Source organism: Brachyhypopomus gauderio, chromosome 17 (assembly GCF_052324685.1).
Source record: "Brachyhypopomus gauderio isolate BG-103 chromosome 17, BGAUD_0.2, whole genome shotgun sequence".
Lineage (NCBI taxonomy): Eukaryota > Metazoa > Chordata > Actinopteri > Gymnotiformes > Hypopomidae > Brachyhypopomus > Brachyhypopomus gauderio.
The window spans coordinates 7,409,397-7,435,913 of NC_135227.1; the positions used below are offsets into that span (position 1 = coordinate 7,409,397).

The following is a 26,517-nucleotide window of genomic DNA, read 5'->3' on the forward strand; positions in this document are numbered from 1 at the left end:
CTCCAGACATGTCTGCTGGGAACGGCCGCTTACCACACGAATGGTGGCCTTAGCCCTTACATCGACTCAAATAACTTTATTAATGAGAAATGAGACGTGATGGGAGACAGAGTTCAAATCTCCAGCCGAAACGTCCAGAACGGTGCCGGTAACGGAGCTTTCCAATCTGCTGTAGGGCTTGCAGAAGGCTGTGGACAAGCGCAAGGCCATCGTGTTGTCCATCAACCTGTGCAGCTCTGAGTTTGTGCAGTCGGACAGCGGTGAGACGCAGCAGCTGCAGGCTCGGCTCAGGGAGATGAACAACCGGTGGGAGAGGCTGAACAGCGCGCTGGGCGAGTGGAGGAGCTCTCTGCAGGACGCTCTGATGCAGTGCCAGGCAAGTCTGTCGGCTCTTACTGCAAACTCACAGGGTATTGCAGTAATTCACAGTTCGATTGGCATGAAAGGTATTTTGCTCTGTCTGTGTCTCCAATGAAAGTGATATATAGTTTATATATCATTATGTACTGAACTATATATGCGTTGTGTCCTGAAGGACTTCCATGAAATGAGTCACGGCCTTCTTCTGTGGCTGGAGAATATTGATCGCAGGAGGAATGAGATTGTCCCGATCGATCATAGCCAGGACAGCGACACTCTGCAGGAGCACCACAAAACCCTCTCGGTACGACACGTTATGCTGGTTTATAAATATTGCGGAGCCCAATATGCGCTTGTGTAAATGCAGTTCTGGAGTAGTTCCAGTCTTGGGCAGGACTTATTCCTCTGTGCTTGCTCTCTCCAGCAAATCCGACGGGAGCTGCTGGACTCACAGCTGAAGGTGGCGTCCCTGCAGGACATGTCCCTACAGCTGCTCGTCCATGCAGAGGGCAGCGACTGTCTGGAGGCCAAGGAGAAGGTGCATGTTATTGGGAACCGCCTCAAACTGCTCCTGAAGGAGGTGACGCGAGCCATCAGAGAGCTGGAGAAGACTCTAGACATTACCAGCAGTCAGCAGGTCAGCGCCTCGGTTCAGCTGACACATACATTCATTCCTTTAAAACATATTTGGATTAAACTGATGCATACTGTACATACCTTTCATTATGTTTAATCTGCTAGGATTTGTCATCTTGGTCTTCCGCTGATGAACTGGACACGTCGGGATCTCTGAGTCCTGTCTCGGGACGGAGCACTCCGAGTCGGCAGCGATCGGTAACGCGTTGTCCTGATCTGGCGGGTATGGGGTAGCGTTCTGGCGGGTAGGGGGTAGTAGCTCTGCAAGGATGAAAGTCTTTTGTCACGTGAAGGCAATGGATGTTCACTCGTGCCCCCACTGCCCCAGGAACCTGCTCCACAGACACGCTTGACACTCAGTATAGTCTTGGTGTCCTTCGGCATAGTTCGCAGTGCCCACGCCCATATCCCGCATACCCCAGTGCCCACGCCCATATCCCGCATACCCCATCACCACTTCAGCTCTCAAGGTCTGATTCCTCCTCTCTTCTACTTGACTCCAGTGCCACTTTCTCCAAACCAATTTCTCATTTGATGTGAACACCCCCCACCCCCATGTTCTGCCTCATTTAGTCATTTAGCTCTTCAGCACATTTTCTTCTTATTCATGGTCCTTGTAGACACCCTCGATTCTCTAATGTCCACAGAAAACTGGTTCTGATATAAATACTAAATGCTGGCCTCACTTTGTCTTTAAAATGTAGGAAACCAGACAGTTTTAAATTGTCTGAGTTAATTCTTATTTTTTAATCTAGCCCTCCAGCAAGGATCTTTTGCAACATTATGCTTTGAAGAACCAGTTTCTTTGAAGGACAACTTTGTTTGAAGAAAACGTTTCTTTGCTTCCCTAGAATGTCCCTCCCACTCATTCGATTTTCTTCCTGAGCATCCGTTTAGGTTTCTGTCAGTAGCTTTGCTAGATGTATTAGAATCAGAATCAGACTTAATTGCACAGACTGAAACATTCTTTCTTTCTTTTACTCCCCCCCCCCTGTTCATTGCAAACAGCAACAGGGCAAAAGTAGTCTCTCCAAGGCTGGAGCTTCTGTGAGCAGTGCACGTCGCAGGTACCTGTCTCCTGGTTTCTAGAACATTAGGAAGAGCTCAGCCTGTGATCTGATATTTCACAGTTCCGTCACTGTGTCTGGGTTGATTTGAAGTTTTACTAAGACCTGTATGACTAAAGCTCCTTAGCTTAGTCAAATCACCTCAATCAACTTAGGTGCTAGTGACTGAAAAAACATACCTGATTTTGAATTGTACAAGTGAATTTGAACATTTTATATATAGTTTTTTTTAGAAACAGCTTAGACTAGAAATCTCAGATGTCACCAACAGGAGGCCATGCACCAGAAAAGTATACTATACTCCTCAAGGAGTACATTCAGTTACTGTCACAGCGCACTTTACTATGCATTTATTATTTCTGCTTATACTCTGTGGCTGAAAAAAAAAATTGTTATTGGCTACTTGCTTGCTGAGCAACTGTTTCATCGTCCGCGTAGCCAGCAAGCGTCTGCAATGAACAGCGTCGCAGCAGAGGTCTGTGGCGTTCTCCTCCTCTCTTTCCTGTGTCACATCTTCTCAATGACTAATCCTCCATCTTCTTCCCCCTACAATCTGCCATCTGTGCTTCAGTCCTCTCAGGTGTCCATTTGTGGAGAATAGAAGGGCGTGTTTGGGGCAGTGCTGAGCAGTCATAACAGTGCTGTTTAATAGGCGTACTGGGTGTGAGGAGAGATGCTTTCAAATGGCATTTTGTGTCAAATACAAAACATGCAGACCTACTTTGGCTATATAATGACATAAATTGAGATGATCAAGTCTCATTTTTTTTAAACTACATGAAAAATTAAGCTTTGTTTTACATAGTGTTCAATTTCTCAGATCTCATTTTTTCAGTATCCAGACTGAGATGTTGAACAATGCCTAGTTGCCTCACGTGATTGTAATGTTTTTGGCTTTAATCTGATACACACTGAACAGCATGAATAGTGAGCCGTTATCTCGCATCAGTTCAATGTTTAGTTTGTATCTTCACAGTAAATTCTGCCGTTATCAAAGAACTGCTTGAAATGCTTTTCCAGTACACACTGCTAGGCAGCTTCCTCTCCTTGGCATGTACTGTAATTCCTCTCTAACTATATGGCAGGATGTGGAGGAGAAACACTCATTTAAGGTGGTTCCCTCACTTCTAAGTAAAAGCTTGCATCTCACTTAAGCTAACTCTGTCTGTCAGGCCTGACCAGCTTAAGCGTTCTCTGTTAATAAAGTAGCAGCCTGCATTTGCTAAGATAGAACCATATCAATTCTACCTGATGGTGCATGGACTTTTGATTAGGCAAGTATGGATATATACATACAAATCCCTGAAATCTGAAAAGCACACATATTTGACGTTGTAAATGTTTAGATATTCAAAACTGTAGTTCACAGGATACTTCAGAACTATACAGATAGATAGTCCAACTGATGTGTATGAATGCTGCAACTGGGCCTTCCTATGTGATCTGCTATGTCCATGATGTGAGCAGGTCTCCCAGCGGCGTTGGATCCGGTTCCTCCCCTTCTGAGGAGGCGGAGTCATGGTCCTGGTGCGGACGCTTCCTGCGGCGTGTCCTCTGGACCTCACTACCTCTGCAGCTGCTCCTCCTGCTGCTACTGGCGGCCACGACCTGCCTGGTGCCCGCGTACCAGGACGACTACAGCTGCACACACTCGAACACCTTCACCCACTCCTTCCATCCTACGCTCAGTTACACCCACGGGCCTCCACCTGTGTGAGCGTTTCTGGAACACTGATGTCTCATAGATGTTACTCTGCCTGGACAACTAACACCACTACACTGGCAGCCAAAGCCGACTACTCTGTCTTTGTGTAGCTAAACACAGCTGCTAGGTTTACATCTAATGTAGATATTAAGAAGAAGCTTGTTGCACTGAAAATTAATACCATAAATAATAATGGTAAGACAGATGGTTGTTGGTTATGCACTGCAAGATAGGCAGACATTAATGGTATTAATACAGATCTTCCAAATTTAAAAAAAGCAGAAAAAGATATTTATCAAAGTATTTTGACTGATTATCAGTGGATGTTCACTGTGGATTAGTCCTGTTGGAAATACTGGTTCATGACCAGTTCATGTGACAAAGCTGTAATATTTTTCCCTCTTCTTTTTTAATCATGAAAAGTACTGAGTTGACTTGGTGATATAGATATAGTCTTTGGAATTACTTGGAAAAAATGGAATACTTGTAAAATAACATTTTAAAGAACTATATATTGCAACTATTTTTTATATGTATTTTTGGCATGTGATATTCTTTTGCTTTTAAAGTTGTTCATTGTTTTTCTCGATTTGTCATTGTTAAACTTTAACTAACCTGCTATATCAAAGTTAAATGTCAGATATTCAGTATTGTATGGAAAATCATGGATACCATAGATATATTATCTATGTACAGTTTGCTAAGGCCTAGGAAACCTTTGCATTGAAAATAGAGATGCTATATAAACTTGTTTTTTATTATCCTATTAGCCCAAAACAAAAATATTAAAAAATAAAAAGTTGCTGATATTTTGAGTTCTGTTTATTTGGTGTGGATACGTAATTAATTATTAAGCATAAAAATCTCATAAAAACTGAAGTCTTTCATCTCCAGTCCAAACACTTTAAATGTCCTAAATCAAATCAAATACATTTTTATCCAATAAGATAAATCAGGACGTAAACCACAAAATACCTTTTTAATGACCTCCTAAAAATAAATCTCTGAGACGAGTTCATAAACATTGTTCAACCATTGTCATAACATGCACCATTATTACCTATTAAATACCATTTATAATTTGCCACTGATTATGAACGAACCAGGCATAATGGTCCTCAGGGTGTAGTTCTGGAGGGAGGTGGAGACAGGGCCAGTGGTTCAGGTACCAGGGCACCAGCTGTGTGGGTGGAGCAGGTAGTGACTGGAGCCCCGTAGGGCCCATAGCGCAGTGCTCCACACTGGCACGCCAGGCGCGGTTGGAGGCAGCTTGAGTGAATCAGAACCTCCAACCGTTTGATGACCTCACTGCTGGGCGTGGTGGATGGCATGTCCACCCCCAACATTTGTGACACCACAATGCAGAAGTCCAGCAGCTGACATGGGAAACACACCAAGTTATCGTCCTATTGACAGAAGGGCGAGGCATGCACAAATATAATGCTAAGATCAACAGGAATGTCAATGCAGTCCATAGCGGTCCATAGCGGTGAGTAGGTGACCGTACACTGTACCTGTTTCTCCCTGTGGGCCAGTTCTGCCATGGTGCTGGCCTGGCCGTGGAGGATCCTCTGGGCTTGCTGGAGCTCGTGGCTGGCTTTGTACTCCTGGTTCTGCAGCTCTGTCTTTACTGTGTTAAGTCTCTTTGCCACTTTTGCCTTGTTCTTCTCAAGTTTGTCCAGACACTTACTCTGCTCCTCAATGGTCTGGCTCTGTTCCATCACTCTAATCTTATTGCACCAAACACAGTAAAACCTGAGCTATCAGGGTTTTTTATGTTCACAAAACACAAATGCAAAATTCACAATATTTTAATGCCACAATACAACTTATGTCCTATACAATATCTTAAAAATCTTATTATACAATTCATACATTCTGGAGGGTTTTAGATTGTAGATATGTGTAGTAGATACATTTATACATTTCCATATATATATATATATATATATACACGTGGCTAAATGACTCTGCCTCTGGCCGGCTTGTGGGCGGGAGCTCTCTTCCCTTCTACCTTCAGCTCGTTGGTGTGGGACAGCTGGGCCTTCAGCTCCGTGCTGGAGAAGCGCATGACGCTCAGCTGAGCCTGAAGATGCTCCACCTTCTTCTGCAGCTTCCTGCTGGCCAAGGCGGCGTCGTCGCGTTCAACGGCGAGAGCCGAGCGACTCCTCTTCTCCTCCTCCAGCTGGGCCACCTTCCTCCTCAGCAACACTATGTGCAGCTCCTTGCTCTCCAACCTCTCCCTCTGCTCCTTCACCTTTCACCCAAAACAACAGAGATCATCTCGGTGTGCCCCAGGAATCGCTGGACCAGTTAGGAGAACAGGGGAGTTCAAGCGTGTCTTCGTACCATTACAGAGAAACCTGTTATACCACAGTCCACTGTGTTCTCCAACAGTTTTCTAACCTTTTTCTGAAGACTGTAGACCAGAGTTTTGGTTTCGACTACTGCACTCCCCTCTTGTCTTGTAAGTTGTTCTGCTCGTGTCAGCAGAGCCTCAAGTCTCATGTCAAAGCCCAGATCTGTGGCTACACGCTCTATCTTCATTCTCTCGGAAAGCTGCTCCAGAAACTGCAGGTACTGCACAAAAATCAAGAAAAACTAAATGGATAACTGAACCCTGTCAGGCACTTCTAACTTTCACTGTTGTGGCATTATTAGAATATCAAAACATAAACCAACTCTTCTACGCTGGTAAGAAAACTACAGTAGCTGGAGGACCCTGTAAACACCTGTCAGCTCACCTGCTGTTTCTCGTCTCTCAGCCCATCTTTGCTGACTCCTGCTGTCAGCAGCTCGGTCTCCAGCTCCTGCATCCTGCTTTGGAAGTGCCGGGCCTTCACCTCTGTGGCTCTCAGCAGCTCTGTCTGCTTGGCAAGCTCGCACGACCCCTCAGCCAACCTGGCCTCCAGCTCAGCCACGGCCTGGAGCAGAGGGACCGGCACTTATTCAAAGTGTCAGAGATAAGTGAATGCAAAGAATAAAAAGCATTGTTTCTGTTTGAGAATTTAACATTACCTCATTACTGCTCTTCTCTTTTCTGCATATTTCTCTGAGTCTCTCCAGAATGTGTTCTTCTCTGGTCAGAGCAGTTGCAGACTGAGCCCCAAGCAGAACTTCCACCTCCTTCCTGAAGGTCTCCGTGCGACTTTGCAATGCCCGGACCTCATTTTGGCATCTGAGGAGCGTGTGCTCCAGGTCCTGAGCATGCTTGCTGTGGCAACTGTACTCCTGGCTAACAGCAGCTAGCGCCAGCTCACGCTCCTGCAGTTTCTTTCCCAGGCTGCGACGCTCCTCTTCCAGACTCTGCTCCCTCAGCATCGCATGCTCAAGCTCCTGAGAAGCACAACAATAACATGGCTGTTCTCCTCCGGCCGAGGCACTACGTTTGCCGGATCGTAGCTGCTCATGGTTGACGTGTCAGAAACGAAGAGTTACCTGTCTGACTGAGTTCAGGTCGCTAACACGGGCTGCTGAGATTTTCTGTTCACGGTCCACATCAGCCACCAGTCGTCTCACCGTCTCCCTGCTGGCCTTGGACTCCACCTCGTGACATTTCACACTCTCCTCCAGGGCACTTATCTGAGTCTTCTGTCTGTCTCTCTCTTTGCAGCACTGATCTACCTGAAGATGCAAGTGTGCTTTATTAACAAAGAGAATAATACAAGTCCCCATTGAAAGCATTCATCATGCACTCACCAAAGAGACAATGGTCTCCGTGGGTTTGCCACTCCTGTCTACATCAATGGAGAGTTTGCTGGCTAATCGGGACACAAGCTCCTCCCACCTCGCCTGTAAATCGCTTGCCTGCTGCTTTGCCATGTCCCATTCTCCAAGATATTCTCTAGAAAAACACATTCAATGTTTCAACTCTAAACTATTTTTATATGTCAGAGGTGCTAATTGTGGTATAATGTATCAAATGAGCAGAACAACCCAATGCTTACTTAGATTTGATCTCCATTTGTAGCTGTCTCCGTTTCATCTCCTCATTCTCTTTGGTAAGCACTTGTAATTTCATATCCATAATGCTTTTGGAGGAGGCAATGGCGCTAATCTCTTGTTCTGTGTTGTGGATACGCTCCCTGAGGGAACTAATGAGAGAAGTCTGTCTGGCCTCTGTCTCCTTGTGCCTGTCAATTGCCTCTCTCATGTCAAGTACCACAGCCTCCTGAGATGAACTCTTCGACTGACAATCCTGCAGCTGTTAAAGTGAAAATGTGAAAAACATAATGTGGAACAAATGTTCAAGTTCTACTTTGTATTATAAGAGGCACTCTTTAGTGAAAAGGTGAAAACACCTGTGTCTGGAGACGCTGATATTTAGCCTGGAGAGCAGCTAGGTCCTCTCGTGCAGATTCTGTGGCCTGTTTGTAGTGGACCAAGTGCTGCTGCATCACAGACTCTTCCATTGCAGTGGTAGATTAAACGCAGTTTGTCTGTTTAAGTGTACAGACCTCAGACTCTCTGGCTACAGTAATAAAATTAACTTCACATGATCAAAGGTAAGGCTTAAAATAATGAAATGCCATTGCATCTGTCTAGATCAAAGTTAGATCAAAGGTTATAACGTGGTTCAACTGATAAAGTTAAGCACCACATGAAGTGCACATTTAGATAAGACATGTTGTATAAAACATTTTAAAAATACTTTTTTTTGGTTAAAAATACTTGGAGCTGATCCAAGAACAAAATGGTAGCTAGCTAAATAAGAAGACTGACAAAATTAGCCTTATTAAAACGACATAATAAGGTGAGGGCTTATTTTTACAAGTGGGTCTCAATCTCTTACCTTGTATATTTTTTCACACCTTTCATCAGAATTATATTTCCTCCACTACACGTTGCTATCTTCAACATAAAAGTGTCACAACGTCTCTTCACTCTTATGTATCTAAGCAACACACCAACATTTCACTTTATCGATAGGGGGCACTAGTGTGTTTTTTTACCACCTAAGTGGTAAATTATGCAATAATTCCAACCTGTCAACAGATTATTTTCATAAATGACATGTTTTACACGTGAACGTGAAATACCAAGCAAGTGAAATTGCCTTACAAATGTTAATAAACACAACAGAAAAAAATACTTCAAAGAGTGTTCATTACATTTGCAATTAGCTGTTTCTGATAATGTGAACGTTTTTTTCTGTTTTGTTTATTGTATAGTGATTTCACCGAAATATTTATTGAGCAATAGTGTCGATAGCTTGGCATAACCCACCAAAATAAGTATATTTGACTTCGTCAAAGCTTGTTTGAGTCGTTTCACAGAATCTGGATGTGACGATACTAAACGTGGCCAGTAGGTGTCTCCATTTGGAGATGGAGATGGACCACCATGGACAATGGTCAGATTGCTTCAAAACCTCGAAGCGACACAATTTGCTTCGAATGGTTCAGTGTTTCACAAAACATCGCTTTACCCACGAGTATCAAACAGATAATCTAAAGCGGAGCTTCGGATCTTTTTGTATGTGGCTTTGAATCAATCCGCGATACCAATACGGAAGTACCCGCTTTGTTCAAATATTCCAAATAAACTTTATATGAATATCTCTCAACGTACCAACACTTAACTAGCTAGCTGGTAAATACAGCAATGCCAGACAGTTGTGGTATGGTGTTTTTTGGAAGAGAGCACATGGTAGGTAACTAACTTTACTACATTTTATGTAAATGTGTTTTATTGTATTTCAATGCTATAAAGTACAATTAAATTTAGTATTTTCAATTAGCTAGCCAGCTAACATGCTTACAGTTGGCAATGGACTTCATTAATCTATATAGCTAACAGGACAAGACGTAAAAAAAGAAAACATAGTCTGCTGTTGGTGGCTTGCTCTGCAGAGCATCCATTTATCTTGCTGTTAATTTCTACACATTACAACGTCTAATACAACATAGCTGGCTAACTACAAGTTCAGATAACTTGCCTAGCTGGCATGCACAACTATCACGAGTTTAGCATCTAGCCAGTTATCTGACTGCTGTTGCCTCAGTCAAGGTCAGTAAGATGAAATTACTGACTGGAATGTCCTTTCAGCTAGTCACCCTTTATGGACTACTACTTCTAGTTAACTAATGAATGCCTAATGTTTATTATTTTAACAGGTACGTAGAGTATGTTAACAAGGTGGTTTATAGCACTAACACCCTGGAGACTGCAGCAGCCTTTGGAGAGGGCATGTTACTCCAGATTTATACTTTCTGGAATAGCAGAACATGTAGAAAATGCCTCTTCCTCGGGGTTCAAGTGTCCTCCAAATCAAAATCTGTTGGCTCTCAATGCTTCATGCCTTCACACAGACCACAAGAACGTGCATGCCATTACACACCGTCCTGTGAGGTCTTCTGGACTTTACACAAAAACATGTAAAGGACCACATATTTTACACACTAAAACATCACCTGTCCTAAGTCTGATGCCTAAAACATGGAGTATACATATGAGGCTGCAGTCAACAACAACAACAACATCCACCAGACCTGTGCTAAAGCAAGGAAACATACCAAGCATGCTAAGGACGTTAAAGGGACCAAGGACGAAACAACCATCCAGAGCCAATCTACCTTCTCCAGAAGAGGCAAGTCACTTATTCTGACATCATACATACATTTAGAGCACTGTTCAGTATCCCCCACGCAATTTATGCAATACACAGTGTGTTGATAATCATTGAATTAAATGCATATTTGCTAACTTTTATTTTACAGGATATGATGCAGTGTATTGCCTATGCCACTGCAGACCAGTATCATCTACCTACTCTTTGCCATGATCTAATGGCCAATGGGTTTTTTGAAATAAAAGACCTACCAAGAGGTTAGAATTAAACATAATAACTATGTTTCTTTCTGTTGTAGGCTAATACATGCAGTAGATGTTAGAATCACTTTGCCATTTTCATTTTCCATTCCTAAGTCGTGAAAATTGGTATTATAAGTACCGGTAGTTGCTTATCATGGTCATTTTGCAATTAAAGATGCAGCTAATGTCCTGGTGATCGGAACAGAAAAGGCATCAAAACCAAATGACACTGCTATGATCTTTTTCTTCAGGTAAATAGAAAATATTATTATCTCATGCCAGGTGTCTTTAATTGTGGTACTAACCTAAGAATGTTTTTGTCCTTAGAGAAGGCTCAGTGGTGTTCTGGAATGTTGATGAGAAAACAGTGAGTAAATGTGTTCGGTTCTATGTTTCTGTAACTTCTGTCCTTAAAATAGACAATAGTTAAAATAGACATTATTTTTTTCTTATAGTCAACAATGTCACAAAATTATTACTTCATAAAAATACCCAAGCTTGTTTTGAATGTTCTTGCACATCTTCATGTAGCCTTATGATTTTGACTTACAGATAAAGAAAGTAATGAGAATATTGGAGCATCATGAGATTCAGCCCTATGAGGTAGCATTGGTCCACTGGGAAAATGAAGAGATCAATTACACAGTAGGAGAGTATGTCATGTGATTTGATTGATGGAAGGGTATAGCTACACAAAATAATGTTTTATTGCACATTAATGGTCCATCTTCATTTTGTGGTGTAATAGGATATGCTTTAATGTTTGTGTATAGTGGAAATTCAAAGCTGCATCGGGGAAACTTCATATTTAATAGTGAGATGGACTACCAGCAAGTCATACTGGAGAAATTTGCATTTTCCAATGCTTTGTCTCTGTCAGGTCAGCTGGAGATTCCTTTCTGTTTCTTAAGTTATTATTTTTTCAATCATAACATAGCCTTTTCTTTTATTTGTATTTTTAATTAAAGCATTTTTTAGAACTCTTACTTTTTTGCAGTTAAGCTAGCAATATGGGAGGTCTCTCTGGATAACTTTGTTGAATCCATCCAGTCAATCCCTGAGGTATCTCAACTTATTAGTTTTGTACACTGTATGTTCATTTAAACCGTCATTTGTAGTTGTGCTTTTTCGTAGTTGATGAAATATACAACACATCCATTTTGAGAGCAGCATTAATGTGTCTAAAATGCAAAAGTTCCTTATTGAATATAAATTATTTATGTTCAGTATATATTATCAAGAAATTGACCAACATCTGTAGAAAGTTAATCTACATTACACTACAACTGCCATGCAACTCTCATGTCTGTACTCTCCCAACAGACACTGAAATCTGGAAAAGCAGTTAAACTGTCCAGAGCAGAGGTCTTGCAGAAAATAGGTGAACTGTTTACTTTGAGGTGAGAAACCGTCTGTGGAATAACTGATTAGTGTTGATGTCATTGTAGGTCTTGGGTTTTGTTTTCATTTTTGTTATTTTACAGGCATTGCATAAATCTCAGTTCTGATCTTCTGATCACCCCTGATTTCTACTGGGACAGAGAGGACCTGGAGCAACTGTATGACAAAACCTGTCAGTTTCTCAACATCAATCGTAGGGTCAAGGTAATGATGTGTCTCCTTTTTAAGTCTTTGGTATCTATTATGTAAGCAAATTAGGAAAAAACGTGATTGTATAAATATTATATCCTTATATAACCTAACCTAATAGCCTTCCAAATAAACATGTGGATTTTTATTTATTTATTTTTATTTTGTGCCTATGTTTACATCAGAGCTGTAACCAATGAAAGTATTGGACTTTAAAGCTGATGCAGATTAGAAGTGTTGGGGGGGGCTCTGGTGATTGTCATGTAGGTGGTGAATGAGAAGCTGCAACACTGCACTGAGCTCACAGACATGATGAGGAATCACCTGAGTGAGAAGCACAGTCTGCGCCTGGAGTGGATGATTGTGATCCTCATCACTATTGAGGTCAGAATCACTGATATCAACAAACATCTTGACTGGTTAACATTACCAGCTAAGTACTGCTATACTCCTGCCACCTGAATGAGTTGTTGCTTCTGTGCAGAAGGTAAACATAATGACAAATGAAAGGCAAAACTTGTAACCTGATTTAATGACTGCAAAATGTTATGCTTGAAAGTGATGGTCGGGTGAATTGTCTTAAAAGCATGTTAAGAACCATATGTTCAGTGTAGCTGGTATTTCTGTTGTTTCATTTACTCACTGTAGTCCACAGATTAGCAAAATGGCTTGTTCAGTAATTCATGCAAAAATAAATATTTGCTTCTGTCCCACTTTCTTTTGTCTGAAGGTAATGTTTGAACTTGCCCGGGTCATCTTCTGAAGATGCCAAGGATCCAGTCATGGAGGGAAAAAATGTGACTGTCAGTATGAAACCAACAAACCAATTAAACACTTCAAATGACAAAGTTTATGATTATGATATTACAATTATGCCTGAATCTTTTAATATGTGTCTGAAGAGTATAATCACATGTTCATATACACTCACTGGCCACTTTATTAGGTACACCTGACCAACTGCTCATTAATGCAAATGTTGAATCAGCCAATCATATGACAGCAACTCAATGCATTTAGGCATGTAGACATGGACAAGATGATCTGCTGCAGTTCAAACCGAACATCAGAATGGGGGGAAAAGTTGATTTAAGTGACTTTGAATGTGGCATGGTTGTTGGTGCCAGACGGGCTGGTCTGAGTATTTGATAAACTGCTGATCTACTGGGATTTTCACGCACAGTCATCTCTAGGGTTTACAGAGAATGAGCGGCTATTCTGTGGGCGCAGATGCCTTGTTGATGCCAGAGGTCAGAGGAGAATGGCCAGACTTGTTCGATCTGATAGAACGGCAACAGTAACTCAAATAACCAGTCATTACAACTGAGGCATGCAGAAGAGCATCTCTGTACAACATGTCGAACCTTGAGGCAAATGGGCTACAGCAGCAGAAGACCACATCGGGATGCTGACCATGTCCATCCGTTTATGACCGCAGTGTACCCAACCTCTGATGGCTACTTCTAGCAGGATAACGCGCCATGTCATAAAGCGCGTAGCATCTCAGACTGGTTTCTTGAACATGACGATGAGTTCACTGTACTCGAATGGCCTCCACAGTCACCAGATCTCAATCCAATAGAGCACCTTTGGGATGTGGTGGAACGGGAGATTTGCATTATGGATGTGCAGCCGACAAATCTGCAGCAACTGCGTAATGCTATCATGTCAGTACCTTTTTGAATATGTGCCACAAAGGATTAAGGCAGTTTTGAAGACAAAAGGGGGTCCATCCTGGTACTAGCAAGGTGTACCTAATAAAGTGGCCTGTGAGTGTAGGTTGTAATTGCCAAGGCTCATAAGTGCTGTTATTTGGATGTTATGTTATTCTTAGTCTTAAGGAAATAAAAGTTCTTTGATATTTTAATAAAGCCTTTTCCCTGCAGGTAAAGGAGGAAAATGATATGATCATTAAACTATTACATAGTTCTGTAACTCAATCAGCAGACTCCACATGCTCACATTTGCATTAAAGCATTATATCAAGGTGGCCTGGCAGGTGACCCTGGTTATGGCATTGTCTTAAATACATCTTAACTATATCCCATTGTATCTTGATGCGAAAAAAATACTTATTCCACGGTAACACTCCATATAAAATAGTCCTATATAGAAACAAACTAAGTAAAACGATCCTCTGTATTAAATCTTGTTTCTATTGACTACCTGATTCGTGTCACGAGTTATTTTAGATGCAGCATTATGCTGTTTATATATTATTCTATCCACATTTATAGAAATTGTTTAATTAACAAAAGAAAACTGGAACTGAAGCAGGTCAGTCATCACATCTCAAACGCTACCATAATTCAGATAAAATGACCATTTCAGGAAGTGCAAACGGGAACCCGCCGTGTTCTCATGTGATGGAAACGTAGTGGGACTTCGGAAAATAACTAGCTTCGAAACCGTTTTAATTCGACTATGAAGACGACACAGCCTGTCTTGTAAGGAAAGTATAAGGTAAGATCTTGCCGAAAGGATCCTTTATAAAAATATATATTTACTAGCGAAGTCCGGCTACTTGCTAGCCAGCCAGGCTGCTTGTAAATAGAAGTGAAACTCGCAAAGTTTCTGAGCATCTTTACTTCTCACGCGGCATTTGGCTTCTGATCAACTCCCTATGCAAACTGTTACTTGTTTGCCATTATAAATACATCAATAATAAATATAATTTTTTAATTAAACAAAAGTATCACATTGGAGACCATAAATATACATGTTTTCTCAAGTTTGTTAACCTAGTCGTCAGATGCCTAAACCATCTCTTCTGCTTCGCGCGGTTGCGGCGGTTGCCATGGATAATGACTTACAGCTAGTTGGTTAAAATGCTAGATACCTAATTATTAAGTTCACTTTTCTTACTACGTTAGCAAACTAGCTATATCTACTGAATACATTTAAATTATATAGCTATAAACTGTATTTAAACTATATAAATTATATAGTGATAGCTATAACTGTAAACTATATAGCATTTTGTCATATAAAGGCCTGCATGTTTATTAACTATATAGCTTATAAACAGTCGCCAGGACTGAGAATGAATGAATTAAAGATAACGCTGATGCGATTAAAACTCTCAATAGGACACAGTAAAAATAAACGAGTATAATAAACGAGTATAATTTGCCTCGTTAGTATGTCATGTTATAAAAAAATCTTCATGACGTCTACTTTGAAGTTGTGTAGGGCGAAGAATGGAGCTAGCCCACCACGGTCTCGTGCTGCTGCAGCAGCTCAATTCTCAGAGGGAGTTTGGTTTCCTGTGTGACTGCACTGTGGCCATCGGAGATGTTTATTTTAAAGCTCACAAGGCTGTCCTTGCAGCTTTCTCAAACTACTTCCGCATGTTGTTCATCCATCAGGACAGGTAAGGGGAAAACACCTAGATGTGTACAGTTCACTCAGGAAAAGTGTCACTAATATTTTGTTTTGAATTATAAACACCTGAGTACTGGGGGAAAATGTAAGTTAACTTTTACTTTTTCAGTGAATGTGTACGCCTGAAGCCCTCAGATATACAACCAGAAATCTTCAGCTATCTGCTTAACTTGATGTACACAGGAAAGTTGACCACACAGCTGATAGATCCTCTCTGCTTGGAGCAGGGAGTACAGTTTCTGCATGCATATCCACTTTTGCAGGAGGCAAGTCTTCTTATTAACCCAGAGGCTCATTGTGTCCCTTTGACCAACTCTCTGTATGGAATTCAGATCTCTGATCAGTCATGTGGCATGCCCAGTACAAACACAGTATGCAAATACCGCACCTGGTCTGAGTCTAGAAGTGAAACTCTAGCCAATGACATTTCAGAAGTTCCTGAAACAAAAGTCAATAATGCAGATGTTTGTAGTCTAGAGTTGACCTCAAAGAACACTGCAACTTCCCAACATATCACAACTGGTATTGTGAGAAGAAATGCCTCCTTCAGGAAGCATTACATATGCAGGCACTGTAATAGTCGGTTCAACCAGAAATATCTATTAAAGGAGCATCTGCTCCTCCATGCTGCCAAAGACTTTGAACATCGTATGTCATCTGGGGTGGATGGCTGCACTATGGAACTAGAGGGTCAGGAGGGGGAATATGAGTCTTTGCGTGTTGACAGCGACGACATAAGCGATACTGAGCACCAAATGAAGAGGGAGAAGACCCCTCCTCCTTCGGACATCGCTGATATTGACAATCTGGAGGCCCTGGAGCGTGAGGTGAAGCGAAGGAAGTTCGAGTGTCCAACTTGTGGCCGCAAATTCATCCAGAAGAGCCACTGGCGGGAGCACATGTACATCCACACGGGCAAGCCCTACCGTTGCAGTGCCTGTGGGAAGAGCTTCTGCAGGCCTAGCCAAGCTGCGCGACATGTCTGCCTGAATCAAGGGATGGAATCGTACACCATGGTGAACAAGGAAAGCATGGTGCTTTGTGGCAGTGAGGAAACCAACCAGGCGGAAACATTTTTCCTGTCTTCAAGCCAGCACTATAAATGTAGTGCATGTGCATTGCCTTTTGGCAGCCCTTCTGAGGTCCTCACACATCAGTGTCCAACTGTAGGAACAGAGATAGTCATGCAAGTCAATCCTTCTGATGATCACAGAAAAGGCAACTCAGTAACTGAGGAACTTGTCACTGATCAGTGACCATTTCTGATTCAACTTTGCAGAAGTGAAGCTGGTTAGGTGATTTTTTTCCCTCCAAAATAGCCACTTTCATTTTTTAGACTTTTTATACTTCACATCACACACACACACACAAATGGGATGTTTCGGGCAGAGCTTCATCAGCTGTGCAAGCATAGAGGGACCAGTAATTGTTGAAAACTTGCTTTGCTTTGTTTTGCTAAAATCTGCATTTGGGTAAGAGACTGTTTTGGTCTGCAGAAGAATTTATTAAATCAATTTGAATTTCATGATCTCAGTTCTGGCTAGTTCAGGAAATTGACAAGGAATGTTGTATCCCATTAATTTATTTATTTATCTGAAATATGTTTTTTTCCTTATATTTGTACAATTTCCATTTGCACTATATAATAAAAACATTGACCATGGACTCTTTGGGGTTATTTTATTTAAATAAAACAAGCATCATTTGTATTAATTCATACAAAGTATAAAAATTAATTTAAAAATAGGATCAGTTATAGTTTTGCATTTAGTTCATTGTTAATACAATTTCTTATAAGATGTAGTTACACTATCTGTACAATTGTCATCTGCAGATCTGGGTGGATTAATTATTGGAAATATACATATACAAATGTTTTGACCAGACAGCACCATTCAAACTCAAACAAGATATGTTCACTCCCATATGCTAAAAACAAAATCTATAATAACTGTGTTCTTCATTTATTTTGCTTTTCACTGTTCTGAATTAAACAGGTATAATAGGCCTGACACAAATAAGTATGACCTAAAAAAAGTACTAAAATGCAGAATGACATCTTCTAAATAAATAGTGGGTTGACTGTAGGAATAGTGGGAATTCTTAAGCAGCATAAACCAGAGTATTGGACAAATTTAAATATAGATCATTGGAGGTACATGCTATGCTTCTAATGCATCCTAAAGAATGTCTTCAAAGTTAATGTGAAGTTCAAGCATCAAATACTAAATGCATCATATTCTGTATTTCCGTTTGCTTTAATATGATAAATACTTGTAAACCAAAGTCTGTTCTATGCATAGATATTACAGTATTCATACTTACATGTGTATTATTTGCTCATTATCCATCACTTTAGAAACAATGATTTGTGTTAATGGTCAGTTTCTGACCACAGAACTACGTACGATTTTGAAGCAATTATATTTTGTGCCAATCCTAGACTACAAAATTGCTTGGACTCAAGATCACTCTGAATCTAGACTTACATTGTTCCTCAAGTATTTAGTCAGGTATTTTATGTTGAGGGAAAGGTTTTTGTGATCTGTGCCCTAATCCTTTGAAATGTTAATATTGAAGTTTCCAGCAACTGAATGAAGAGTTGCCTCTAGAATCATTTGAAAAGTTAGGACTGGAGTCATATTATATAAATGCAATTATTTAAAGAGGTTAATATGGCTTTTGTCATGTAAAATCCATCTCACATATTGTCTATGGCATCCTTCCACATGTCATCTTCCCTTTATCTAATGCTTTGCTTACTGTTTCATGACTTTTGATGACCTCTTTGGAATCTGCGTTTTGTGCTTCAACAGAAACCTTTTTGATCATCTCAGTTACTTTTAGTTCTGGCTCAGTCAGAGATGGAAGTTTAACTTCAACATTGGCTTCAAATGATGCATCATTTTGTCTTTCCATATATTGTGGTCCTGCAACTGCTGCTTCTATTTCTTTTACTTCTGTGTCATTTGCTAATGTTTCTTCCATTGGTGAAAGATTTGGTAGATGAACCTGTGCTGGAACCATTGTTAGTATCTGGAGCCCTAGAGCCACTGTTAGTGGTTTCACTCGTTCTTCAACAGCTGATGTTATTGATGACAACATGTCTTCTTTCACAGGTGTCACTTCAGTCACTGTTACCACTGGTGTTTTTGCTCCTGCTTCTGTTACTCCTGATGGTGCTACTTTTATTTCTGTTACCACGGATGTTTCAAACTTTGGTGCAGTAATATCAACTGTACATGGTGTTCCAGGCTTTGTTTCTCTTAATTCATGTGCCACATGTGGCGTTTGTGGTTCCTGTAGTAATAGAACAACTGATTCTTGCACTCCTGAGACTTCAATGGGTGTTTGTGCCACTGGGCTCACTGAAGCTTTAAGTTGTGTTTCATTGACTACTGCTGTCATTATTGTGGACCCCACTTCTTTCACTAATGTCACAACAGAGGTATCAGAGTGAAGATTATTTTCCTCATGTGTCCTCATCAAGGTTTCAGTTTCAAGTGCTGATGTCATAAGTGGTATTTGGTCTCTTGGTTCTATAACCACTGATGTTTGCATTGGTGACTCTGCAGCTATAGACATTTCTAGTGTTAGTTCTTTGACTTCATCTGCCACTGGTGTGTTGGCTTGTGAGTCTTTTTCTTTAGAAGCATCAGCTAACATTTCTGCTTCCTTTAACACTGGCAAAATACCTGGTGGTTGTTCTACTGCATTTGTCTGTGAATCTTGGACCACTGCGTGTATTTCCCTCAGTGTCAGTGCTTCGACGTCTGTGGTATCTTCAGTTACCTCTGGTTCTTTGATTAATGTTAAAAAGTGTGATTGCACTTTAGTATCCTTAATCACTGATATCTCAACAGGGGGGGTTGTATCATGAATATTTTCAGCTTCCAGTGTCTCTACTTTGAGCTGACTCTTTACTTGCTTTTCCACCTCTGGCTGTGTGATTGTAAGTGTCTTAATTTTATTTTTAATGACCATTGGTTCTGCTACCTGTTCAGCTGATTCTGAAATTAATTCGTCTTTTATTCCCACCATAGCTAGTGTTTCTGAGTCCACTGCAGAAACGGCTATCTTGTCTATCTGCAATTCAGTTACTTCATGTTGAGTCCTATCTGGAGAGTATGTGTACCTGTCAGAGCTTATTATTATTTCAGATTTATGTTTGCTTACTACCTCACAACACAGTTCTGTTGGTTCAGGAGTGAGCAAAGATTCTAAATGGACTTCAGTGTTCTCCACAGAATTGTTTGTACTTACAGCCTCAATTGAAGTCCCCATTGCTCTGCCATTAGCAAATGTTTCTTCTAACCTCTGAAGGTTTGCTACTGGTTCCATGGATGTTTCAGATTCCCCTCCTGGATTAGCAGCTTTATATTTCTCTAGCTCAGATGTGTCTTCAGTTTCTTTAGACTCCTTATCTGTAGATGACGTTACAGTAGAACAGTTTGTTTCTCCCACATATATTATAGATATCTGTGAAATTATTTCAGTTACTTTTACAGTATTTTTTATTACTTGCGTGTCTCCTTTGCCAAATTGGGATCTTGATTTTTTCTCAAATTCAGATTCTATTTGTACTTGCTCTCTGCTGCTTTGAGGTTCAATTTTGGGAGATGTAGTTGCTGTATCTGTTTCTTGAGGTTCTGTAGTGATTTCAGAATCAGCTTCAAGTTGTACAGTTCTTTCTCTGGTTTCTGGCACATTCTTCAAATGTGTGTCAGGAGTCACAGCTTCAACTTCCACACATGCTCTTTTAACCTCCTGTGTCATTAGTGATTTTTTTTCCACTGACTCTTGAGCTGCCTCTGTAGTTTGTATATTTGCGCTCACCTCAGAATCTATTTGACTTTTTGGTTGTGATCCTGCTCTTGTATTGGTCAATGATTGCCTTCCTTTCTCTGCGAATTCCATTTGGAGAGTTGGTTGCTCAGAGATGACAGGTTCCCTTATACTAACTACCTCATTTTCAGCTCTGATATCACTGATGATATCTACTTCACAACCTGTGTATTGTTTTGTTTTGAGATCTTGAACAGGAGTTAAGTCTGGATATTTCTCAAGGTCCATTGTAAGTTTTGATATGTCTTTGGTCTCCTCAGCTGATTTACTTTCAGCACAGGGAACAATTTCAAGAAGAGAGGCTTCCATCACTAATAGGTCCTTTTCCTCACATCGTAACTCGTTTAAACTTCCTGAGAGGTCCTCAGCTGTATTGCTATGAAAACCTCTAGTAACAATGTCTCCACTCTCTTCAGCTGGTCTGGGTTCAGTATTATTTTCCACTGTTGATCCTTTTGTAATTTCTTCTAGTCTGTCATACATGCCTGGTACAACCACTCCAGCAGTAGCCTCAAATTCTTTTTCAATGTGTGCATTTGCTGTGTTCATCACTTCATTTGGAACATGAGCAACCATTTGATCAACTTTGTTCAACCTTTCTGCCTCTTCTGTTTTTTCCTCCACCAGTATCACGTTTATGGTTTCATCCTTTTGGCTTTCCTCAAGCAAATCTGTATGCCTTACAGTAGGTATCTCAGCTTTTTTCTCTGTTTTATCAAAAGGTGTGTTATCATCTGAATGTGCATCATGGAATTCAGAATCTACTTCACTGACTTCAGCTTCGTAGCTCTCATTTGTTGCTATCCCTACTTCCTCAGATTCTTCCGGAAAGTCTTCAAAGAGCAGTTCTGGTGGTACAGCTTCATTAGTCTCTGGGATTCCTTCAACTAAGGACAAAGAAATAAATTCTTCTACAGGTTTAACCTCCTGAGAAACAGGTCCCATACAGATGGGTGTAGCTTCTGTTTTGTCATGGGCCAATAAAACTCTTGTTTTACCTGATACAGTTGACTCTACACAAACTGAGACAGCCAGAATGTCTGAGTTTCCATTTGTTGTTTTAAAGGACAGAAGGCTTTGAGTCCTGCAGACAGTCTCAGCAGTGTCTTGATGCATTAAATCTGGATCTGTCAAATCATTTTTGCTTGGTACCGGTGTTATATTTCTAGATGTTTTAGGGGACTCAGTTAGGTGGGAAACTGCTGAAATCATTTCAGTAGTTTCATCATCATTACACTGTTCACTTATGAGTTCAGGGGCAGTGACTGCATCAGCTGTCAGGTCTATAAAATCCTCAGCTAATGTGTCATCTTGAGTGGTCCACTCAGCAGAGGACACTGGTGTTTGAACACTTTCCTCAATAATTCCTTCCTCTGGAATGTCACTGAGTTGCTGATATTTGCTTAAGAATTCTGTCAGGTCTTCAACATAACCTGGGAGAATGGGTGTAAATGGAGGTCCAGCAGTACATGTTGGTGTCTTGAGAAGCTTTTTTTCCTTAGATTTGTCTTGTTCAGTCATGGGCTGCATCTCAATCACCGGTATATATTTGACTGTCTTCTCTGTAGTCTCTTTAAAGCTTTCAGGTTCAGTTATTTCATATTCAGATAGTGGAACAACCAATGGAGTGTCATCATCTTCAGTGTCCGTTGCTGTGCCTTTACCCGTCTCATCCGAGGATGAGTGTTCTTGCCACCTATTAGACTTCCTCTTTTTTCGTCTTGGAATAAGCTTCTTTATAGAACATGAAGATTCATCTTTGGTAAACTCACTGTCTGAGGGTATTTGCTCAGTTGAACCACTTTCTTCTGTTCTGACCTTCCTCTTTGGAGTAACTAGTTTTTTTAGTGATTTCCATGTGGATCCACCTTCTCCCTCTGCAGGACTCTCAGTGTTTTCATTAGAGGATGTAAGACGGTCATAGTCACCTTCAATGGAGCTTCCAAGTGGTGATGCGGTTGTTTTTCTGGGTTCCTCTCCCTTGTCTTGAGTATCAACTTCAGCATTAAATGTTTTTCTGGACCTTTTCTTGGTAGACCCACCACATATCAGGGTTTCCCAGGAAATGGTTGAGTCAAATTTCTTTTTTGATTCTTCAGACCTAACATCTGTATCCTGCCCCTCTGTAGGCTTTGGTTGTTCCACCATTGCTTCTTTTTCCTCTTTTTCGACCTTAACGAATTCTATAAACGACTGAAGGTTTTCATTGGGATATTCTTTGGAGTTGATTAAATTTAGTTCATCAGGTTTTGTTTGTTTCTGTCTTCTTGGGGAAAATAGCCTACAGATCCTCCTAAATGGACTATCTTGTACCTTTTCTTCTTCGCGGGCATTCATTAATGCTCCTTTTGTTGCAGACATGCCCTCATGTCTCTCACCTGCCTCTAAAGCTTTACCTTCTTCAAATGTGATATTAAACACATCTAGACAAACACATGTACTGTCTTCCTGTGCAGCTGTATTAAATTTATCACCCTCCTCTTTTTGAGTTATCTCAATTAATTCATCTTTATTCTCTTTTGAGGCCTCTTCCTCTTTTCTTCTCTTTCTTAAACTAGCCCAAATTCCTTGTGTGAAGAATTGCTTAATTGGGGACATATGTTCCTCTGGCTCCAGGTTTGTTTGGACGTCCTTCAGCAGTTCTATGTCAGATATGATTTGCTCATTATAATCTGTGAACTCTGACATTTGGCCAGCTGGCAATTCACTGTCTGTCTCTGAAGAGAGGTCACTGTTCCTACAATCAATACTTATTTTACCTCTGATTGACTCCTTTTGCATCTCTTCTGCATCCTTCTCTTTTATGCAGACAGAAATCTTGTCTCTGGTGTCTCTGGAATCCATTGAAGAACCGGTGACCTTTCCATCTTGCTCATTTATAACTGGCTCCTTTGCAGCAGTAGTGTCACATTTGTCTTTTTTCAGAGTGAACTTAAATCCAACAAATCTCAAGATTTTTTTTAAGCCAACTTCAACATCATTCGGTTTGCCATTAGCCTCATTTTCCTCTTTCCTTGTCACACCACCTGCTTTAACAATTTCTTTGCCTAGATTATCAGCACTTGCCTCAGAGACATACTCTTCAAGATCATCTGTCTCTTCTTTCAGTGTCACAATCCCAGATCCAACTGAAATTAGATGAGTTGTTGAGATATAATATGAGGGTTGGGTAAAAAAAGCAAAAGCTTGTGCTCACTATGAGCACCAATTCTGAAACTGAATTGTGAAATGTAAATCATTACTTTTACAAATAAATGCAACAGCAAATGAGAACATTTTGAAGCCAGTAATGGTCATGAACATGCTCACCATCTCCATGGTCCCTCTCCTCACAGTAGCCATTTACATCCTCAGAGTGATTTTCATTGTTTTCCATCAGGCTTGAGTCTTGTTCATTCTTCTGTAGCAACTAGAAACAAGGTGATAGGAGGAGATAGGCTCTAGTCTAGTAATCTGGTATGTTTTTGAGAAAAATCTTTACCTCAGTTTTCTAGCCCAGATATTTACATTTACAGTTTTGTAGTTCTGTGTCTTAATGTATTGAATGCTTGATTTTTGTTTTACTTCAACATAAAATCAAATTTTAACAAAGACGTAGTGTCTATATGAGATTAATTAACACATAACAGTTTGATGTATGTGTGTGGTGGATAAATTAGTGAGGTGCTTGCTAACTACATTAGTTTTGTAGCTCCAGTGCACATGAAGGAAGCAACTGAACATGACTTGAATGACTGACCTCACTTTGTGGAAAAAAATCAAAAGCCTGCTGATTCAGCAAACTATATCAAAAGTCTGCTGATTCATCAGTAAGCTCTGAAATTTTCTAATAAACGTGATGTCACTTTTGTTAGCTTATGTGGATCAAACAATATAATATGAAATGTATATTCATCTCTCTAAATCACACAGTTTGCACTCAGCATTGCAGATATCTCTAATATATAACAACAGATGAGGCAAATATCTTAAGTGGCAAGCAAAGCCCTTCATTCAACTTCACTAACATGAAGCCTCTTATATCTAAACCTTAAAAAAACAGAAGAGCTAGTACTATAATAGCTAATGAGTGGATATAAACCAAACATGAGTTGACACACTATGTGCTAGCACTAGCAAAAATAATGTATTAGAATGTACTGTATGCTACTGAAACTGGTACTCCTGTGTTGTTCTACCTACAGTCTCCACGTTAACGAGATGAATCAATAACATCTAAGAGATAAGTAAAGCATTAGTTATCTCTTGCACAGTCCATGATTCCTGTGGGACATCGTGGTAGGCCAACATGCTATTTGCAGTGCAGCTGCAGGAGATTTTAAATTTCCTTTGGGAGAAGTGTTAAAAATGTACCACGAAACTAATTAAGGTTATGTTCAAAACTATTCAAGGGATGTTAGTCCCATTAACAATGAAACTAATAATTTGACAAATGCAGCCACAGCCAAGCAATAACACCACACTGCCCATGCATACTCTACCCCCCCCCCCCACACACACAAAGCGAAATATACGATTTCGATAAATGCTAAAATCTAAATAACTAAGTAGATATTTTGTTAATTATTCATATTTTATAAGTATTTCTACACTTCATTAAAAAAGACGTGAAGCTCTTAATTTTATGAATACTCAAAACTAATAATGCAGCTTTGTAAATATCGTCCCGTATCCAGCATAACACCAGCGTCCTGCCGTCATGATTACTCACTGCAGTAGCTGCAGAAAAGTTTCCCCACGCAATTCACACCTAGTCCACAGTACCGTTTTCTCTGTTCCACTGCAACTGTATTTTAATATTAGCTACGATGTGAACACGTCTCAATACATTTCCTGCGTGGTTTGTCATCAGTTTCACTATTAATGCCCTGTTATCACCTTGTCCTCAGAGATGTTATCTTCTGCCTCATTCGGTCCTGTGTTTCCCTCGTCGGCGACAGCGTCTTCTTCGTATTTTCCAATACGCTGCGCTGAAGGTGTGGTACCCATGTTAAACCTCTGTGTTCCTGGACGTTTTTGCCGACAACAACAAATAAAGCAGTCGGTGTCGGAGTAGGCAACCCCAACGCAATCGATGCTCCGCTAGTTGTGTTTAGACAGCATCTCCCTCTTGCTACCACACGCACGGGGAAGCGGCACTCCTTGCTACATCAGTGGGGGTAAGAGGTGACTGCAGGGAAATCTTATCGCAATTTCATGCCACACAAGGCACGGAACTTGGGTTATTTGTCAAATGATCGAATTCGAGGCTCCACGCGTTTGTATCTGTAACATAGATGCAGAGAAGACTACAGAGAAGACTGCTGCGGTTTCACATATACCAACGCTTGTTGTGGTGGCATAGTACACTCTTCTCAGCGGTTTCCGCAGTATATACAGTAACGACCTTGCTTATTGTGCTGAACGACTCCTCATGGGCTTTAAAGCCACATCCGCATGCGCACTCACTCATGTCTAAAATAATATTTGGAGTTACCCTTTGCACTGCAGTAGTGTTCCCCAGTAGTGTTTCATCCCACACCCTCTTCTCTCAAACACACGATTAAGCTGTCTGATGCTGGTACAAGGGACAGTTGGGGGACTCTGAGAAGTTGGACACGAAGTCTGTTACTGTCTGTCCTAACCCACCCACCAATGCCTGATATGCCCCCTGCCAGTCCCACTGTGGCTTCCCCTTTTGTGTTTTTACTCTGCAGTGTTTAGCAGTATCCACTAACTTGACCTGCAGTTTTCTCAATAAGGACAGGCTTGATGTGACTACTGTGAATATCATACTATGAATAACATACATATATGTACAGTTGTGATCAAATTTATTCAACCCCCACTGAAATAAAGTGTTTTGGCCAGTTTGACATTGATTTTGATCATTTCAGTCATCTTATTTACAATTATATCAAAGAGGCACTTATAAATTAGACAAACATAACATAATATTTATGATGGAATAACCACAAATGTCTTTACTGTGCTCACATCATTATCAGTTTTATTCAACCCCCTAGTGACATTATTTTTTAGTACTTAGTACAACATCCTTTTCCAGTTATGACAGCTTTCAAGCGTGAAGCATAGCTTGACACAAGTGTCTTGCAGCGACCTATGGGTATCTTAGCC

At 40.6% G+C, this 26,517-nt stretch overlaps 6 protein-coding genes across 7 annotated transcripts in view; 3 read left to right on the forward strand and 3 right to left on the reverse strand.

Annotated features, from left to right (window-relative positions):
• Positions 1-4,577, forward strand: part of LOC143480059 (nesprin-1-like) — a 77,768-nt gene extending 73,191 nt beyond the window's left edge. Inside the window, exons 140-145 of one of the 2 annotated variants that reach the window (XM_076977495.1) lie at positions 176-376; positions 536-664; positions 785-997; positions 1,102-1,194; positions 2,005-2,063; positions 3,531-4,577. In XM_076977495.1, the coding sequence (XP_076833610.1) occupies positions 176-376; positions 536-664; positions 785-997; positions 1,102-1,194; positions 2,005-2,063; positions 3,531-3,780 (945 nt within the window). In that variant the 3' untranslated portion in view covers positions 3,781-4,577. The remainder of the gene's footprint in view (positions 1-175; positions 377-535; positions 665-784; positions 998-1,101; positions 1,195-2,004; positions 2,064-3,530) is intronic. The other variant, XM_076977496.1, reaches the window with a different exon arrangement.
• A 309-nt stretch (positions 4,578-4,886) lies between these two features.
• LOC143481154 (coiled-coil domain-containing protein 170-like) lies at positions 4,887-8,630 on the reverse strand. The gene is made up of 11 exons (XM_076979090.1): positions 8,561-8,630; positions 8,070-8,239; positions 7,716-7,972; positions 7,468-7,612; positions 7,207-7,392; positions 6,787-7,104; positions 6,513-6,692; positions 6,175-6,348; positions 5,783-6,025; positions 5,283-5,498; positions 4,887-5,144 (listed from the first exon to the last, which is right to left on the reverse strand). Exons 2-11 carry the CDS (start codon positions 8,178-8,180, stop codon positions 4,887-4,889), a joined length of 2,088 nt encoding a protein of 695 aa, XP_076835205.1. The 5' UTR covers positions 8,181-8,239; positions 8,561-8,630.
• A 592-nt stretch (positions 8,631-9,222) lies between these two features.
• LOC143480971 (required for meiotic nuclear division protein 1 homolog) lies at positions 9,223-13,019 on the forward strand. The gene is made up of 12 exons (XM_076978860.1): positions 9,223-9,417; positions 9,885-10,357; positions 10,488-10,596; positions 10,757-10,832; positions 10,909-10,948; positions 11,134-11,234; positions 11,355-11,461; positions 11,579-11,643; positions 11,905-11,981; positions 12,066-12,186; positions 12,439-12,555; positions 12,902-13,019. The coding sequence occupies exons 2-12, from the start codon at positions 9,896-9,898 to the stop codon at positions 12,932-12,934; spliced, it is 1,308 nt and encodes a 435-aa protein (XP_076834975.1). The 5' UTR covers positions 9,223-9,417; positions 9,885-9,895; the 3' UTR covers positions 12,935-13,019.
• Positions 13,020-14,428: 1,409 nt separating this feature from the next.
• On the forward strand, positions 14,429-16,811 carry LOC143481155 (zinc finger and BTB domain-containing protein 2-like). The gene is made up of 3 exons (XM_076979091.1): positions 14,429-14,634; positions 15,356-15,544; positions 15,665-16,811. The coding sequence occupies exons 2-3, from the start codon at positions 15,372-15,374 to the stop codon at positions 16,809-16,811; spliced, it is 1,320 nt and encodes a 439-aa protein (XP_076835206.1). The 5' UTR covers positions 14,429-14,634; positions 15,356-15,371.
• A 948-nt stretch (positions 16,812-17,759) lies between these two features.
• On the reverse strand, positions 17,760-19,301 carry LOC143480980 (uncharacterized). Its single transcript, XM_076978872.1, has one exon. The coding sequence runs from the start codon at positions 19,219-19,221 to the stop codon at positions 18,268-18,270; it is 954 nt and encodes a 317-aa protein (XP_076834987.1). The 5' UTR covers positions 19,222-19,301; the 3' UTR covers positions 17,760-18,267.
• An 828-nt stretch (positions 19,302-20,129) lies between these two features.
• LOC143481156 (uncharacterized) lies at positions 20,130-23,785 on the reverse strand. Its single transcript, XM_076979092.1, has 3 exons — positions 23,710-23,785; positions 21,175-23,528; positions 20,130-20,255 (listed from the first exon to the last, which is right to left on the reverse strand). Exons 1-3 carry the CDS (start codon positions 23,774-23,776, stop codon positions 20,130-20,132), a joined length of 2,547 nt encoding a protein of 848 aa, XP_076835207.1. The 5' UTR covers positions 23,777-23,785.
• Between the last annotated feature and the right edge of the window lie 2,732 nt (positions 23,786-26,517).